Source organism: Orcinus orca, chromosome 1, assembly GCF_937001465.1.
Source record: "Orcinus orca chromosome 1, mOrcOrc1.1, whole genome shotgun sequence".
NCBI lineage: Eukaryota > Metazoa > Chordata > Mammalia > Artiodactyla > Delphinidae > Orcinus > Orcinus orca.
Window position 1 is genome coordinate 186,264,909 of NC_064559.1, and position 19,355 is coordinate 186,284,263.

General features: G+C 46.2%; 1 protein-coding gene across 3 annotated transcripts in view; it reads left to right on the forward strand.

The window, feature by feature from the left end:
- Positions 1-19,355, forward strand: part of CSMD2 (CUB and Sushi multiple domains 2) — a 672,138-nt gene that overhangs the window by 603,664 nt on the left and 49,119 nt on the right. For all 3 annotated transcript variants that reach the window (XM_049694749.1, XM_049694771.1, XM_049694802.1), the window contains 5 exons: positions 5,681-5,866; positions 6,903-7,097; positions 8,791-8,964; positions 10,586-10,759; positions 16,680-16,853. In XM_049694749.1, coding sequence (XP_049550706.1) covers positions 5,681-5,866; positions 6,903-7,097; positions 8,791-8,964; positions 10,586-10,759; positions 16,680-16,853 — 903 coding nt within the window. The remainder of the gene's footprint in view (positions 1-5,680; positions 5,867-6,902; positions 7,098-8,790; positions 8,965-10,585; positions 10,760-16,679; positions 16,854-19,355) is intronic.

Genomic DNA, 19,355 nt, shown 5'->3' on the forward strand with positions numbered 1-19,355 from the left:
TTAATCCTGACCTTGTATAAAACTTTCTCAGTAAAATGTAATTCCATTCCTCATACCTTCTTAACTGAAAGCACACATTCTACCATACTGAAATGTTTTATTATTTTCAATAGCTTTAATTATATATTTAAATTAGAATCCCCAACTCTTAAAAACCTTAATTTCTAGTGAAAACCAAGAGATAAGTAATAGTTACCAAAATCTGGAGAGAGTATTTTAGATGATTTTTAGAACATAATTATTCTTATAGAGTTTACCTAAAAGCTCTTATCTCGTTTCCATTTACTTTAAAGTTTCATCATATCAAGTTATTTCTCTTGCTGACAAATTTGCAACAGGTATAACAAGACTTTATTAAACTTCTATTAAACCTAGGTGCAGTGAAAGTATTATACTTAATGTTGATGGCTCTAAAGACATGCCTATATTAATTAGATCAACAAACAGACATTAATACCAGGTATTAATTTAATATTAAATATTTCCCAGTTCACGTGAACCTGAAAACTCATTTATCTTAATTTCTCTTGTATTTAGAATTGTTTGGTTTGTAAGCACTTACTTTTCTTTAAGCCAATTAAATAGAGATCATTTACAGATTAACCGCAGCAACGTTATCCAAAGACAAAGACACATACAGACACACAAACAGAGAGATATCATAGCTTTCATTTCAAAATTTCAGCCCTGAGTCGGGTACAGCAAGGTAAAACCCATCAATTTACAAAAGAGGTTGGATTAAAATTGGGTTTCTGGCAGATGGAACCAATCAACCTCACTTGTCTAGATGGCTAAACCCTTTTTACTAATATTTATGGAAAACAGGTTCTAAATTACTTTACCCTCTTTTTCAAAATTTGCATTTTAAAACGATGGCAGAGTTAAGGGTTCCTGAGAAGACCAGATAGGACATTTGCATCTCAAAGATACAGGCAAGTTTCTCCTAGGATGACTTTGTTTCCCCTTTGTTGGTCTCTGAGCAGACAAAGCCATTACAATCTTTCGGGCCTTTTTCATATTTCTCTGGGTACTTACGTTCAGCCTTTTCGGCCGTATCCCTATTATTGAAAACCAAATAAGCCCATTGGAACAAATCGTTCATTGGAGTCTGAGAACCAGCAGTTGCTTTCTGAATTTTGCTCCTGATGTCTGGGGCAGACTGGGCCATGAAATGCATAGCCAAAAGGTCCGGTACCTTGGGGTAGGAGGGATCCACATATGTTCGGGACCCATGGCCCTGTAGCGTGAGGTCCCCTAGTTGGCATTCTGAGGTTGTAAGAATGAACGGTTTTGTACTTCTCCAGAAACTCCCTTGACCGGGATAGGCTGAGAAGTTTTCTGTGCCACCTTGGTGTTTACCACAGAATATGTGGCACCCATATCTATTAGAAAGTCAGTCAACTTGTTCCCCACTGTCAAAGTTACCCGGGGCTCCTGAGGGGAAATTAGAATTGGATGCCTCAAGTCTAAGGGAGTCCCCTGGCCTCTTACAGGATATCAGCGCAAGGGAAATTGCCCTGCTGCAGAAGTGGCTCCCGGTCCAAATTGGTTGCTCTATTGGGTCTTAGATGGTGATACTAAACCAGGTTCCTGTGCTCCAGGGGTTACTATAGAAACTGCTATTTGATCCCCATGGGTAGGGGAACCAGGAGGTGGTGAATATGTTGGCAGCAGGGGGGGTGCAGGTGGAACACCTGCTGGTGAAGCCTGCTCAGCCACTGGGGGAGCTGGATAGGCTGGAGGGGGGGTTACGTTTTGAAATAACATGTCCCCACTCTAATTTTCTCCCTCTTCCCCCTGTAGAATACGTTCCTTCTTAGGTTTTCTTTCAGATCGCTGCACCATAAAGTGGCAGCCCTCTGACTCCTTTTCCTCCTGATCCAATAACATAAATGATTCTACATACGGAATCTCATCTCTTTTCCCTGCTCTTTTGCAAAACACTTCTAGCTGCGAGATCGTATAACTGAGTGAGCCATATAGGGGCCATCGTTCTTCTGATCCTAACATATTTTGGGTCCACACCCTATTACAAGAGTATATCATGTCTTTCTTAGTCATAGGCTCACGGCTATGTTTTGCCCATTTATCTAATATACTCCTCAAAGGGCTCTCTCTCGGGATAGATGGAGTATTTCCCATTTTTATAAGTTTGATAACACCAAAACACAAAAGACGCAAATTCCAACACAAAAGGCACAAACAAATTCTAGCATCGATGCACACAAAACCAAAACAAAACCAAGATCAAAACCAACGAACTAGTTCCCAACGGACCCGTTCCCAAAATCAGGTAGAGTCCAACAACGATTCCCCTCTCCGCCAGGGTACCCCAACCAAATTGGCTTGTCCCATAAAGGAAAAGCCCAAACAGAGGGGGGAATGTGTTCCCTGTGTGCACGCCAGAGCGACTTAACCTCCAAAATCGAGTCCGTCGACTCGTAGAAGTTTGTCGGTTCCTTGCTTCAACTGCCCAGTGCTGGGGTAGCCGGTGCTGCTTCAGGGAACTTTGAAGGGAAGAGCCTCAGGACAAATGATCCTGGCAGCTGCTAGGGCCTCGCCCCGATATTCCCCAACGGGGACCTGCTAGCCACGAGCAGCAAGGTTCCCAGCTGGCTCAGCCAGATTTGTTACCGAGTCCAAGCTCACTCTGCTCACCGCACAACTGGCCGATAAATCGGGAGACGAGGGGCTGAGGCAAGGAATACGACTTTATTCGGAAAGGCGGCAGACCGAGAAGATGGAGGACTAGGGCCCCCAAAAAGCCATCTTATCAGAGTCTGGATGTCAATTTCTTTTATAGAATGAGAGAGGGAAGTAAAGTAAAAAGGCAGACTAGAGAGGGAGAGGCGGGGAGGAAGTAAAGTAAGAAGGGCCATCAGTCTTGCAAAACATCTCCTGGAATGGCCAGCCTCGGGGAGGGGAAGTGTTAATTTCTTCTTTCTTGCAGCCATTCACAGGTGGGCAGGGTTCCCTGAGAGAGGCCATGATGTATGATTATAAGAACGAAAGCAGGGCTTCCCTGGTGGCGCAGTGACTGAGAGCCCGCCTGCTGATGCAGGGGACACGGGTTTGTGCCCCAGTCCGGGAAGATCCCACATGCCGCGGAGCGGCTGGGCCCGTGAGCCATGGCCGCTGAGCCTGCGCGTCCAGAGCCTGTGCACCGCAACGGGAGAGGCCACAGCAGCGAGAGGCCCGCGTACCGCCAAAAAAAAAAAAAAAAAAAAAAGAAAGTAACGAAAAGCAGAGGCTAAAGTCAAAGAAACAGATCCAACATGCAGTCAAAATTGGCTCTTCCCTGTTGCATCCACGTGGGACCACTGCACAGTGTGAGGACTTGCCTCCACCACTCCCGCAAGTTTCTCAGTTGCCTGAGAATGCCCTTCTCGGCCAGGAGGAGATGTCCCTTCTTTGGAGCTAAAAACTCTCATGTAATATTTGCACTTTTATCCCAACACGTTCTCGCATAGGCAGCTGATTTGAGGGAAAACGTCAGGTCAGCCTCCTCCCTGACCACTCAGCCCAGACCCCTCAGCATCTTTCGACTGAGCAAATCCCAGTGTCTTTCAACTGGGCTCTCCTAGTATCTTTCAAATGCGGAGGCAGGTACCTGTTAGACACCACCAAATAAAACTCAGGATCTTCAACCAATAATCAGGAGCTCCAAGAACCAGGAGAGATTCACCCGAATTTGTCTGGATTCTCCGAGGAGGCGGATGGGCGCCAGAGGCCTCTGCTGGTGCAGATTCCAGACCCTCGTAGAGTTCAGGTGAAGGAGAGAAGTCTGCTCTAGGTCTCTTCGTCAGTCATTAAAACTGTCGACTGAAAAAAAATGCACAACCTTGTCGACAAAAATTAATCGATAGTCAATCAATGAAAGAAGTGGAAAATTTTATTCGAGCCAGATGTGAGGATTATAACCCAGAAACAGCATCTCAGAAAGCTCTGAGAACTGTTCCACCCGTTAGATGTCAGTTATATAAGTTTTTTGGAGCAGAGGGCTCTACGTTAAATGACGTATTATTGACAGTTTACACAAACCAGACCTAAATGTCATCGTGGCCCCTCACAAGATCAAGAGGAATGTTATCTTTTAAGGGGTTGCCTTGTTGATGGTAGGAGAATGTAGCTCTTTATGGTTGAGCAGGTATGTCTGACAATGGGGGAGGTTTTGTCGAGACATAAGGCAGATATACCATGCACACTAGGCAGAAAATTTTTTGTTTAAGTTTTTCTTGTCTTGCATAAAATATGAATTTTATTTCACAGCCTAAAAGTTGAAAATTATGTTTTTATTCAACAGACTTAAGCCCAGAAGACAGCCTCTCAGATAGCTCTGAGGGACTGCTCCGAGGTGGCAAGGGAAGAGCCAGGATGTATAGGAGTTTTTGCAACAAAAACCAGGTGGTCAGGACAGCAAAAGATTACTGTTAATTAAAGAAAACCAGACCTCTCAGGTTAATGAGTTTAGCGCTTTTCTCTGTACAAGATGCCAGAGTCGGGGCTCATTGAAATCATTCCTTTGAAATGCACCTTAACTATCTAGGGCCAGCATCCTGTTCTTTCCATTCCTGAATCCCCTCAGGGTGCACTGTCAAGGGCCGCTGCTGTGGCTGAGGGGGCAGCCTATTGTCTCCATCCTGAGCTCCCTTAGCGCTCACCGTTGGGGGTGGCTGTAGGGCTGAGATGGCTGCAATATCCTTTGTTTGCTGAAATGGCAGGCAGCCATATCTTTGTCTACAATTTCCACCCCTTCTTTTTAATGCTTATTTTGGTGATCCTATTTTTAACTTAACAGAGCCCTTCCTTGTTCACTTTTTGTTGTTCTCTTTTCAAAGCCCTCTCTTCTCATTTTATTATACGTCACCTTGACTTTCTCAAGATGAGAAGTTTAAAGTTATATGTTTTCTTTTACCTGAGTTAGTTCTGTTTCCTAAAGGAGACTTTTCTTTCTATTTTTAATCTTATCTTTGTTTATCACTTTCATGCTGCTGGTGTTTTTCATTTGTATAGTGATCTTTAATTGTTCATATTTCAAAGTAAAGGCTAGGTTGATTTTTCCAGGTAACAGATGTGCATTACCTCTGCTGTTATTATATGCAGCTGTCATTGCCCACTAGGTCTCTCCCATGAATAAGAAGTTGAGTTGAGTATGTGGCAGAGATAAGCAGACAGAGGGGCAGGCTTTAGGCTGAGAGCCTTTATATTTAAGGATTAAAAGAGCTTTATTCCAGGATGCCTACTTCTACCATAGCATCCCTAATTCTCTCAAGGGAGTTCTTTCCTTTTTTTTTTTTTTTTCTTTTTTTTCCTTCAGTGGGTAAGAAAACCCTCTCTGTTTAGTTTGGAGAATGGCCGCCTGAATGTCTCTACACTGTGTTTGTGGGAAGGGATGGAGAACTGGTCTCACTCCATAGCTCCCTCCTGTATATTTTGTGCTGCAGCTTCTCAACTCCATTTAATCCATCAACACACTTCTATGTGCAGTTCATCTTCCAAAGCTTTTTTTTTCATCTCCTCTACTGATCTTCCCATTTTCTTTTTTGTTATGAGGCTTTTCCCTCTTATTAGTCTTTACTATCATTTTATTAGGGCCTCAAGGGAGAGGAAAGATAAAAATATGTTCTCAGAACACCATCCTTGAAGCAGACATGCTCATGACATTTTTTTCCTCCACTAGCTCTTTCCTGTGGGCTTCCTGAGGCCCCCAAGAACGGAATGGTGTTTGGCAAAGAGTACACGGTGGGGACCAAGGCTGTGTACAGCTGCAGCGAAGGCTACCACCTCCAGGCAGGTGCCGAGGCCACAGCAGAATGTCTGGAGACAGGCCTATGGAGCAACCACAATGTCCCCGCACAGTGTGTCCGTGAGTCCTTGGGTAGAGGAGGGGGGTGTGTCAAAGGGCTGGATAAGCAGCTGAAAAGACTCCTGCAAGGAGTGAGCTAAAAATCCAGCAATGGGAAAAGACGTGGCCATGGAAGCTGGGGACTCAGAGAGCTGAGACAAGTGGGTACTGCCATCTACCAACCTGGGTTCCCATTTGAAACTGCTTCAAAGCACTGATAGACCATTGCTCCCTGAGATGTTTCCATAAACCATCACAGAATGTAGGAATGACTGGTCCACTTCCTTTTAGGTGGAAAAACTGTCAGAAAGTTGGCATGAATGTCCTTTGATCACGGAACTCCAAAATAACAGAGATATACTTCGGTTTTAAGGCCAAAGTCACACACTGGCAGCCTAATGGGCTATATCTAGTCTGAAGATACAAGGTTTTGTGTTTTTGTTTTTGTTTTGCTTTGGTTCTTTGGCCTATGCAGTGCTTTATTAAAAATTTTTGAATTTCTTCCCAACGTTTTAAAATCAGAAAATTTTACATAAAAATTCATATTTCTAGCTTCTCTTGAAAAAGGCAGATCTGACCAATTGGAATTTGCAGTCTCACATCCACAGTCAACACTGACTGAGTGCCACCTCCCTTTCTTTTTTTTTTTTTTTTTTGGCGGTACGCGGGCCTACTCACTGTTGTGGCCTCTCCCGTTGCGGAGCACAGGCTCCGGACACGCAGGCTCAGCGGCTATGGCTCACGGGCTCAGCCGCTCCGCGGCATGTGGGATCTTTGCGGACTGGGGCACGAACCCATGTCCCCTGCATTGGCAGGCGGACTCTCAACCACTGTGCCACCAGGGAAGCCCTCCCTTTCTTTTTTAATTTGGCAGATCTGCCCACCCCAGCTTGCTGATTCCCCACCCGGCTCACTTCACTCATTGACCACACCTGCCTGGGGACGAACGGCTCTTGGATTCATCATTACTGCGTTACGGTCTCCCAGTCCCCAGCTCTGGGTTGTCAGCGTCTTCCATAATTAATTTATTAATCCTCTCTGCTTTTTACCTCCCCAGCTGTGACCTGTCCCGACATCAGCAGCATCAGTGTGGAACACGGCCGATGGAGGCTCATCTTTGAGACGCAGTACCAGTTCCAGGCCCAGCTGATGCTTATCTGTGACCCTGGCTATTACTACACTGGCCAGAGGGTCATCCGCTGTCAGGCCAATGGCAAGTGGAGCCTCGGCAACTCTATGCCCACCTGCCAAAGTAAGCCCAGGAGGGCAGGGTGGGCCAGTTTGGCACAGTGCCTACACCCTGAGCCGTCTCATACCTGGGCTGAATTGGGGGTGGGGGGGAGAAGAGGAGTATAGCCAGGGACTGCAGTGAACCCCCTTCTGATCACTCGCCTAGAACCAGGAGCTGGGGGGAGGCCTATTCCTTTAAGGAAGCACTTCTCAGCATCTTGTCATCTTATTAAAAAGCTGCCTCTGTCCAGGTGAGCATCCACTAATTCATTTACTCCACATTCATACCAGGTATTGTAGAGGTATGAGGAGAAAAGGTTGTGGTTCCTGCCTACAAGGAGCTGAGAGTCTACTGGAGAGGCAGACAAATAAAGAAGCAAGGATAACAAAGTGTGATAAGACCTATAATGGGAGTGTGTAGAGGGGGAATGAATATAGCGCAAGGGACCAGGCCACCTATGTGTGCCTGCCTCTTCTCCACTGTAAGTTGTTTTTCTTTGGTTCTTTAAGATAGTTTCAAAGGTCAGGGTCCCTGGGAAGCACCTCTGAGATGGAGGTTTGTTCGGGAATGCCCTTGGGATCACCACCTGGGGAAGGGAAGGGGAGGGGAGAGTGAGGGGAGGCAAGAGGAGGAGAAGAGGTGGGGCTGGGAAGATGGAGAAGGTGATCTCTGATGCAGTATCAGAGAAGGCCTCAGCTGACCCTGCAAAGAGCTCTGAATCTTGGTGGCCCTTCAGAATTGTCACAAGTTAGGGCAGGAGGCCTTTATACTTCCACACTGACCAAACACTGGGTGCAGGCTGCCCCGGGAAGAGAGCATGACCTTAGGTGGGAGGACTCTTTAACCAAGGTGGTCTGAAGAGGGCTCGCAGCAAGGGGTGTTTGCCAGCAGCTGGGGGAAGAAGTCCTTCAGTCCTAAAAGGGGGTCTGAGTGGGTCAGCACAGCATCCACCAGTAGGGATATTCTGATGCTATTTACTGAATCAGTAAAGATGTGATAGAGGAAGTAAGTGTTTGTGAAGGGACAGAAGGAGATCACTTATCAGGGCACAGGGGGACATTTGAGACTGGGTAGGAGGAGTGGTATCTTCCCAACACCTATGACCCAAGACACTGTTACCTTTGTTCATCCAAGTCCAGACTCCGAAGTGGAACCATGTATGTGACAGAGTAGGAGTCACGAGCGTGGCATAGCTTCCTTACAATGAAGGCGCTCACGTCTCAGTGCAGCCAGGGGCCGTCCGCAGTGCTGTGTGGAGAACGAGTGTAGGGCTGCTGCTGGGCTCGGCAGAGAGCACAAGGGCAGTGCCTGGCAGTGTCTGCCCTGGACGCCGAGGGGCACACCACAGAGTCGCCATCTCTCTGGCGCCGTGGTTCCTAACAAGGGTGCACATCCAAAACCCCTGAGGAGTTTTGGTTTTCTTTAATACACACGCTTGGGCCATATCTCCAGAGATTGTGAATCGTGGGTCCAGAGTGCAGCCTGGACATTTTTAAAGCTCCTCGGGTGCTTCTGGCGACACCTCCAGTTAAGGATCACGGGCCCAGCGTAACAGCACAGCAGTCAAGGTGGCGACCCGTATTCTGGTCAAGAGTCCCATTAGAGTAGGTTAAACGGATCTTATTTTTGTCATTATTCTTGCTAATCAGAAGCAGCAGGGCTTCTGTGGCCGTCTCTCAGGGCTGGCTTCCTGAGCATTTTGTGGTCTTTATAGTCATCTCCTGTGGAGAGCTCCCCATCCCGCCCAATGGGCACCGCATCGGAACCCTGTCCGTGTACGGAGCGACGGCCATCTTCTCCTGCAACTCCGGGTACACGCTGGTGGGCTCCAGGGTGCGAGAGTGCATGGCCAACGGGCTCTGGAGTGGCTCCGAAGTCCGCTGCCTCGGTAAGTGACCTCCCTGGACCTCTCCTGTCCCTTTTCCCCTCCTCAGGACAGGTTAGATCTTTCCAAAGCTGCATTCCAATCTTTGAACTGAACTGTTTTACCTACTGTCATAAAATGCTTAATCCAAACAGCTATTGGCATCTACCATAAGCAAAACCCTGAACAAGCTTCCCTTGGAGCGCCCAAACGAATGAGAAGAACTTCAAGTCTGAGGAGACAAACCTTTGAGGGGCTCTCATTCTGATCAAAAAGACACCCCCTTCTTATTGGCCCTTGTATGATGGGTGAAGCCCCAGTCTCCGCCTCCAGGGACACTTTACAGAGACACATTCCTGCAGCACACCTAAAATACCATTTATATTATTGGTTTTTCCATAAGATCTTAGGGGAAAACCCAGAGGAACTTTTTGACAAACCCAATATATATCAGCAAATTTTACATACATATGTATACAAAAATACAATATTATATGTACTATATTATATAATAAATAAATATTTTTGTCATTAGCTTGTTTTATGACAAAAATATGTCAGTGTATGACAAAAGCATAAAAAGCAACCTGGCTTACAGAAGACAGAGTTATCATTTCCCCCATGGTTAATCCAGTCCCTGCCTAAACATTAGATACTAAAGTTCTCTCTTCTCTCACACCTTTCTTGGACCCCTCAACTCCAAAGGAGGGTCCCAGCTACACAGACCCAACAGCATAGACTGGACGGTCTGTTCCAGAGTGTACAGTACTGCCCTCCCCCTGTCTCAGGCCTCTGTTAGAGACACAGTCATGAGTTATTTCCAAACAGAGCCAAAAAATGCTAGTGGAAACACGAGAAATTCACTCTACCTAAACCCCATTTAAAAAAAATAACTCACCTAGGTTTATATTATCTGTGTTCCTTGCCACTCAAGAAAGAAGGATGAATTTAGCTGAGCCACCTGGTCTTACATGGTTATTTTCAACACGACCAGATTTTTTTTATTCCTTTTCAAATTCTTTTCCCATTTAGGTTGTTACGTAATATTGAGCAGAGTTCCCTGTGCTATACAGTAGGTCCTTGTTGGTTATCCATTTAAAATATAGCAGTGTGTACACATCAATCCCAAACTCCCTAACTATCCCCCCACCCCCACCCCATTCCCGGGTCCCCGCTGGTAGCCATAAGTCCGTTCTGTCAGTCTGTAAGTCTGTTTCTGTTTTGTAAATAAGCTCATTCACAGCTAGGCTTTGACTGCCTTAATGAGACCACGGTGCCCCCCATGCAGTCGATGCTCTGGAAATGCTGGCTGATGAGAAAAAGAGGGGGACGTTCCCAGAGGCAGGGCAGTAACAGTGATCGTTTCTTACCCATGTACAGACACAGAAACTAAAGCTCAGAGATGGGTAGCCATTTGGAATGCAACCTTGGGATTTGGGGTTGCCAAGTCTTCAACACCACTTCTATCACATCTAGGATTCCTGAAGTCAGTCCTGGATGCTGCAGTCAGGGGGAGGTGGGAAAAACGATGGGTGGTCCTTTTCCCCACCGTCCATGTCTCCCCCTCCCCTCATTTGACCAAGTCCCACCTTATTTTCTATAAGCTCCTCTTCAATTTACTCTCTTTTCCCACATCCCACCAAAGCTGGACACTGCGGGACCCCTGAGCCCATCGTCAACGGGCAAATCAATGGGGAGAACTACAACTACCGGGGCAGCGTGGTGTACCAGTGCAACGCCGGCTTCCGCCTGATCGGCATGTCTGTGCGCATCTGCCAGCAGGATCATCACTGGTCAGGCAAGACCCCTTTCTGTGTGCGTAAGTATGGTACCCACTCTCCCTAGTCACGGGCTCAGGTGCAACGTGGACTTTCTCTTGTGTTGTCTTGATTAGGTTAGCTAGAGGTTTTTGTATGTTTTGTTAATGTTTTTCAAAGACAATAATTACATCTGTTGTTTTCAGTTTTCTGCATCATTAACTATTGCTTTCACCTTTATTTTTTTCTTCCTTGTGATTAACTTCTTTGTTTATTTTCTTGCTTTTGAATTAGGAATTTAGTTCATTTATTTTCAGTCTTTCGTTTTTATTGATTATTATGGATGTAAGTGTTTAAAGCTATAAAATTTCTTCTGATCACTGCTCTAATCATACCCCACAGATTATAAAAATTAGGGTTTTATTATTTCTCAGAAATTCTGTAATTTTGATATTAATTCTCCCTTTTGCCTAGAAGTTTTTTTTAATAAGAGAGTGTGTGGTTTTTATTTCCAGATGGAAGGACCTTTTGGATTTTTACATTGATATTCATTTCTAATTGATTGCACTGTATATAATATTTCTACTTCATGGAATTTACTGAGGCTTCCTTTGTGGCCTAATATTTGATCAGTTGTTATGAATGTTCCATGTGCATTTGAGAAGAAAGTGTATTAGTGTGTTAAGTTCTATGTATAATCGTAAGACGTGCCTTATTGATTTTGTTGTTTATGTCTTCTGTATGCTCACTTCTAGTTTTGTCCACCTGACCTGTTTTGTTCTGAAATTTGTGTTTCAAAGTTTTCTTTCATCAGTGTTCTTCTATTTTTTCTTACATTTCCCGTAGTTTCTGTTATGTAACAGTAATTGCTTTATTTGGTACATAGATATTCATAACTATTATATCTACATTGCAAATGGTGATTTTAGCCTTTAAAAAAATCTTCATTATCACTTTTAGTATTTTCTAGTTTGAATTGTACTGTGTCTAATACTATTAGGCTTATGCCCGCTGCTCTCATCCTTTGCCCATTTGCCTGGTATACCTTTAACCACCCTTTATTTTAGACTTTCTGAATCACTTAAATTAGATGTGTCTGTTATATACATCATAGAGTTGGGCCTTGCCTTCTGAGCCAGTTTGAAGATCTTTTTCTTTTAATAGGTTAGTCAAATTCATTCACATATATTGTTATAACTTATATGTTTGGTTTTAATTCTGTCATGTTTAATTATTATGTGTAAAATATAATACACATATTTCTTTCTTTCTTTCTCTGTATGATGTGTTCTCTTTGCTTTTTTTGCTTTGCTTTTTTTCTTTTTTCATTTGATATTTAGGAAAGGTTGTTAACTTGTATGTCCCTTTCCTGTAATCAGTGCATTGACATACCAGGATCCTTTTTCAATATGTTCACATTTAAGATAGACTTTCTCTTTCTAGCAGTGACTTTAGATCAATATTCCCCTGCTCCCCTCTTCTCCTCTCCTCTCCATACAGCCTTGCTCTCTACAAAGGCTTGCGACAGAAGCATGAGAAATAGTTCTCCCTGGGTTTAGTGTTTATTTTTCTACTTACACGTAACTTAAAAGTTTACAGCATTGTCTGTCTTCTAGTTATGCTGCAGGCCTGGACTTTCTACAGTTTTATTTCTTCTTCTTGTTAGTCTGCATTTTGGGAATTTAGATGGCCACTGTTTATTCTCAGTTGCTTGGAAGTAATTTGGAAAAATTTTCACTTTCTAAAGTTCCATACAGTGAGCCTTTATATAGAGTGCAGGTTTTGTGCTTAATTTTTGTAAGGCAGGTTTTTGTTTTTAATTCTTTTTCATTTGGTTTTTCATATATGAGATGGAACAATGAAATAATGAGCCTTAACAAGCAATGCATGAAAACTAGTCTTAATAGTTTCTTAAGTATTAAGAAATGCTTTACAGAAAGGAAGGTTTACAGAAAGGAAGACCTATCTATATTCAGTCAGCCTTCTAGATGTGTCTAAACAAAACATGTTTGGTTTAATCCAGGAAATGCAAATTCAAATGCCTTTAAGAAATTGACACAGAATATGTGTGAAAAGATTTGGGTTACCAATAATAGGGAATGTTGGAGTCTGAAAAAATGGAGGATGTCTGCCGAACCTAAGATACTTAATTTTGCACCTGGTCCTTACTGAAAGGCAGTATAGTAAAGCATTTGGACACTTGGACCCTGGACCTAGATTGCCTGGGTTCAAGTTCCAGATCTACCACTACGTAGCATGTGGCTTTAGGCAAGTTAGCTTATCTCACTAGGTCTCTCTCCTCATCTATGAAAAGCAGGTACCCCAGAGACTATTGCGAGGATTAATCAATAACGTGAAACGGTCAGAAGCTGCTGTTGCTGTTGTGATGATAGTGTGGTGGTGGCGGTGATGCCACCGCCCTGTCACATCACAGAATCCAGGATCTCTTGTACCAAGCTCCATTCTCTCCTGGAGCACAGAGTTTTAGGAAGTATCTGGAGTAGGACGGCAAGAGGAATAGAACAAGTGATTGCTCTGTGGCAGGTACTGTGTTAGCTGCCATCACCTATGGACTCAAGGTTTACGATATCAACCAGACTCAGAACATTCCAGCCGCCCATCTACATTTCCTCAGTCAGCTCCCTTGTCCATTCTGCACAATTTCACAGCTGATTCACAATTTCACCTCCTTTCTGAACACCCGTGTTCTGTTTGTCAGCAAATAGCAAATAGTGAAGATGTCCTGAAAGCAGAGAAGCTAGGTTTAGAACTCAGACAAGCCACTTAGAAACTGTGCCTCTTGAACAAGTCCCCAGACTCCTCTGAAACTCTCTTTTCCTATGAGGATAACGATGGTGCCTACCTCAGGGGGTTGTCAGGATTAAATGAAATAATGCATTTAGACCCCAATAATTATTAGCTAATCATATAATCTCACTTTCTACCGTGCAGAGAAAATAGAAGCCATCAGGTAATATCCACTTCCTGCTTCCCTGGCTCGCACGTCTGTCCTTGTCACTTCCCTCCCATCTAGAAGGAGGCCCAAGGCTAATCCCTCCATGGGTCTCTGGACCTCCTTCCCTTCTGCCTTCCTAGTAAGCTTAGTCTGTTTTTACTTCTCTCCTCTGAACTGTGGACCTTCCATTTCTATTAATTTCCCTCAGCCTGTAAGACCGAATTCAAGAAACCTTTCCTTAGTACCTACTTTGTGCCAGGTGCTGTGTTAGGTGTTGTGGGTAAAGATGAATTGAATGTGCTGTAGTCTCGGCCCTCAGGAAATCTGGGTCCAGTGGTGCATGTGGTCGACGTCCAGTTAAGCCCCAGTCCGGCAGAACTCGTCTTTTCCTTCCCAGTGGTGTGTCCTCCTTCTCCCTTTGCGCCTGTATTCGTCAGGGCTCTCCAGAGAAACAGAGCGCTCTGGGCCATCTGACGAGTCTTGAACTCTCCCCGTGGGCCTGTGACACTCCCACCTCCTGTGAGCTTGACTTACTGCTTTGCTGACCACCTCCGTGTCCTTTGCGGGCATTTCGGTCAATCTGCAGCTCAGACGCTGGTACTCCTCCCAAAGGTTTTGCTCCTCAGCCCTCTTCTCTCACTCTATACAAGTGGTTATTTTAGCCTTTGGGGTCATGACCCTTTGTGAGTCTGGTGAGAAAATGGATCCTCTCCCAAGCTGATCGCAAACACCCAATATTTTGCATATAATTTCGGGGGATTCACAGACCCTACGAAGCTTACCTCCATTCCCCCACCACTTCACTAACCTGGCAAAGTCCTGCTCAGCCTTGAGACCCAGCTCATAGGGTACGCCATGCCCTCTGTGGACCCTCCTTAACCACTCCCTCCCTAGCAGAGGATAGGTGCCCCTCCTGGGCACCGGCCTGTCTCGGCACCAGCCGTGGTGTTGTGACGGCCTGCATCCCTGCCTGCTCTCCTACTAGGCTGAGAAGTGAGCCCCCTGAGCTCCTTGTATATCATCAGTATGTAGCAGAGTGTCTCGCACTTAGTGCGCGGTAAACATTTAATGAAGAGCAAATGTATGCATCTGTTTTTAAAGCAACCCTGTTAATGCATATTGAAATCCTTACTTTACAGATATAGGAGCTGAGGTGTAGAGTGAGTTGTCCAAAGGAAGGAAAAGACAGAGCTGAACTATAAACCCTGGGCTGCTGGCCTCCTAGTGCATTCTCGTCCCGCCACACCGGGCAGTCTTGAACACCTGTAGTCCGTTATAACAGCATGCCTCTGCCCAGCTCTCTCTGCTAGAGTCAGGGATGCTACTGTTGGGATTTCCATAAGAGAACGGGCCCAGAAAGACAGCAGACGTGGCCACAGCCAAAAGCGGGTCCTACTTGGCCTTGTTCCCCGACCTCCGTCCATACCATTTGGGTCTGGGGTGGGGTCCTCATAAATCCAAGTGTTGGGATAAGAAAGCATTCCTCATGGCTCCTCAACCGCTCACAGCTAAAAATCCAGAACCAAGGGAGAGGCCTCAAAGCCATCAAGTGGGAGTTCAACCCAAAGAGACTAGGTACCAGGCAGGCACTCAACAGAACTAGGGATGAGGGAGCAGAGCAGAAGTCAGACATCCATCCATTCATGGCTCACTCATTTGTTCATTCACTCAGCAAATATTTATCAAGCTCTTCCTGTGTGTCAGGCACTGATACATACCCGAAAGATACAGCAGGGAGCGAAACAGAGTCCCTGTCCCAAGGAGCTTCCATTCAGGTAGCGGGAGACAGGCAATGAACACATGAAGAAGTACATGCAGAGTGTGCCAACCGCTATGGAGAAAAGCAGGGCTGGGCTAGGGGGCTGGGCAGTACCGGGGAGGTTGTTTATCTGGTCGTAAGGGAAGGCCTCTCTGCTAGTGACACCTGAGGGGGCACCGGAGGATGTGAGTGCAGAAACCAAGGGATGTTCCAGCCAAGAGGGAAGCAAGTACACAGGCTCTGGGGCGGGAACTTGCTGGTTCAAGAAAACTCGAAGAGACCAGCGCCGCTGGGTGGAGTGAACTCCACTGCTGGGAGGAAGCGGGGAAAGCCTGAACCCTACAAGCACCAGAACACTCTTCCTTCCCTGCCCAGGGTTGAACAAATTACAGAAGGAAACAGAGTCATAGGTGGAAGACAAAATATCACTTTTATTCCTGATAAAGACTAAGTTGGAACCCATAGCTTAATGTGAGAGCCAAGTGGAATCTGCTAGATAAACCCCAGAACGGGGTGGATTCACACACAGTCAGAGGCAGCACTGCACTGGGGCGGGCATCGCTCCATTGCTGGGGAGAGCCTGTCTCTGGAGGAGTGGGGCAGAGCAGCGCTGCCCACGGGCCGCCGGGTCCCAAGAGGAGGAAGGCAGGGCTGAGCCTTTATTCTTCCCAAATTGCACGATGGACCGCTCCACGTTACCCGGGGCAGAGTAAGGAAGAGAGCAGAAAGAAAGGCCAGGAATTACATGAATTGAACTCCCTTCACGTGGAAGGAGTGGGGGAAGGGTTGTGCCCCCACTAAGAGCTCTGGCTCCCACTGGTCTGTCAGAGTGACCAGTCCCTCCACGCAGGCATGGTTAGTATTGACTCTGGCTCCATCCAGATTGGCCCAGGAACTAGGCTGGGTCTGCATGACATGAGGGGTAGTCACCAGTGTATCTGGCGAAGAAGAGTGGAGTTGGGGAGCCAGGGGATAAGGGAGAGGAAACGAGGCGGGAGGGACAGAGAACGACGCTGTGAACCTAACACCCTGTGGAAGTCCAAGAATGACTTCTCTCGTGTTGTCCAAGCGGTGGACATGCCTTCAAAGAAAAGGGAATGTCCACATGCTGATTTCAGGGAAGCAGAATTTTGCAGCAAAAGAGACTAAAGTTAGACCTAAGGCTGAACTTCACTGATGGGTATGAGAAACGCCAGGTGAGGAGAGGATGGACTTTGGGGGATATGGAATAACAGGAGGGCTTACCTCTCTTCTGTTCTGATTACAGCGATTACCTGTGGACACCCAGGCAACCCAATGAACGGCCTCACCCAGGGCAACCAGTTCAACCTCAACGATGTGGTCAAGTTTGTTTGCAACCCTGGGTATGTGGCTGAGGGGGCTGCTCGGTCCCAGTGCCTGGCCAGCGGGCAGTGGAGCGACGTGCTGCCCACCTGCCGAAGTGAGTCACCCTTCTTCTCCCCTCCCCCACCCCCAGTACCTCTGCCATCTCTGGTCTGTGACCCACAAGCGGAATCCAGTGGATTCCATTGTGGTGCTACTTTGACCAAATGGGGAAGACTTGGGACAGAAAAGAACCATAAATGGGGGCTTTCTCAACCCCTAGATACAGCCACGTCAAATTTCTTCACTGGTTATGTAAAGAAAGCAAAGGACGTTCATCTTTCAAACTAGAAATGGAAAACCATCTTCTGTTTACATTTCGTAGACCCAATAGTTCACCATTATCATATAGAGCCCCATTCTTGATGAAAGAAAAACAACCACAAGGGTTCAAATGAAAACTAAAAAGCCAACAGTCTAGGGGTTGGGATGAAGGGGGAGGGAAGAAATGAAACCACGGACTCAAGAGGCAGACTCTGCGTAGAGGATATTCCAGCCCCATTCAGTCTATTTAGGAGATAGCTTCTAAAACTTTTAAAGGCTGCTCACAGCAATGAAGGGCAGTGGAGCTGTCTGCCTCCACCCAACAGTGGCCTGGCGGGCTAGCCGAGGGTTGAATGGAGAGTCAGACAGAGTGAACAGTGAGCGAGGCCAGCCCTGGTCTGGAGGTTGATCAAGTCTTCACAGCTGTAAGGTGTGAGGACTGAGACTCCCTCAGATGACAGCTCCTCCTCGCGGTGTTTGGGGGTGCACGGCGATTGGCTGTACAGTGTCACAAGTCATTTGTAACTGATATTAAAGAACCAAATTTTTCAAATGATGTTTTAAAATCATTAAAGATATATTCACAGCTAACCTTAAAGTAACATTCCTCTCAACATTTCAAGGTGCCATTTTGAGTGAGACAAGGTTCTAGGGAACACAGGGGAAATTGTCATGACCTTGAGTTGACCTTCCTTCCATCACCTATCCAGGCAGGAAGGAGCTGAGAACTGATGCTTTGGGGTGTTGTTATGCCATGTCCCTTTCTCCTCAAGAACTGTGCTCTGTCTCCCCAACACAAGGTCCTGTCCTGTAACTTCAGCTCCCCTCCCCCGCCCCCCGTCCCAGCCCCTTCCCGGGGTGCTGTACTCAAGGGCCGATCTTGGAAACAGACGGCTGGGGTAACATCCTTAGAAATGATGGCCTCTGCTCCTTCTCCCCACCAGCCTGTTCTCTACTCTGACAGAGTGACCTGCCTAAAATGCAAATCTGATCAAGTCACTCCATGTTTAAAACACCTTCAGAGACTTCCCACTGCCCTTAAGATAATAAAAGTCTCCTCTGCTGGTTTAACGGGGCCCACAGACCTGGCCCAGCCTCCTGTCCAGCCCACTCTTCTCCACTTCATCCACCCCCAGCCTCAGCTCTGCATCGGGTCCCAGCCACACTGAACCTCTTCCGGAGTCCTCACACAGTGCCCTGTGCCCATAAACCCCCCAGGGCACCAGACACAGTTTCCTCCACTGCATTCTTCTCTGTCCCCTCCCACCCTCTCTTTGTCTGGGTGATTTCTACCCAGTCATCAAGAGCCTCCTTCTGGGAAGCCTTTCCTGCTCCACCCCCTGCACGGGGCTAGATGCTCTGCTTTGTGCTTGCGGAACATTCTCTGCTGTCCCTATCAGAGCACTTATCAAACAGGATGATTGTTCATTTGTCCCTTTCTCTCTAGACCAGTAGTTCTCAATTGGGGATGATTTTATCTGCTCCCCTGTCCCAACAGGGGACAGATGTCGGGAGACATTTTTGGTTGTCACAACTGGAGGGTTTCTATTGGCATCTAGTGGACAGAGGCCAGGGATGCTGTTAAACATCCTACAATGCACAGGACTGCCCCCTCAATAAATAATTATCAACCCAAGATATCCTTCGTACCAAGGTAGAGAAACCCTACTCCAGACTGTAAGTTCTGTCATATCCTCACTGCCCAGCACAATGCTTGGCACTCAGTATATCACGATAAACAACATGAATGAATAAAGGCTACTTACCTGTTTTGTGACTCCAACCGCTCTGAGCCTCAGAGAGGTTCATCAGAAGTTAAAACAGCTCACACCTGAAAAGCTTATCAAAGATTTTAAGTACTGGCCCTGCTCCCCTTATGATGCATATGAGATTCAGGTAAAATGATGGATGTGAAAGTGTTTTGAAAGCAAAAGTATAGATCATCGGGCTTCCCTGGTGGCACAGCGGTTAGGAGTCTGCCTGCCAATGCAGGAGATGCGGGTTTGAGCCCTGATCTGGGAGGATCCCACATGCCGCAGAGCAGCAGGACCCGTGAGCCACCACTACTGAGCCTGCACTCTAGAGCCCGTGAGCCACAACTACTGAAGCCCACGCGCCTGGAGCCTGTGCTCCGCAGCAAGAGAAGCCCCCGCTCACCGCAACTAGAGAAAGCCCGCGCGCAGCAACGAAGACCCAATGCAGCCAAAAATAAATAAATTATTTACTTTTTTTTTAAAGTACACATCATGGGTTATGAATAATATGGTCATTATTCTCAAATCTCACTCGATTTTGA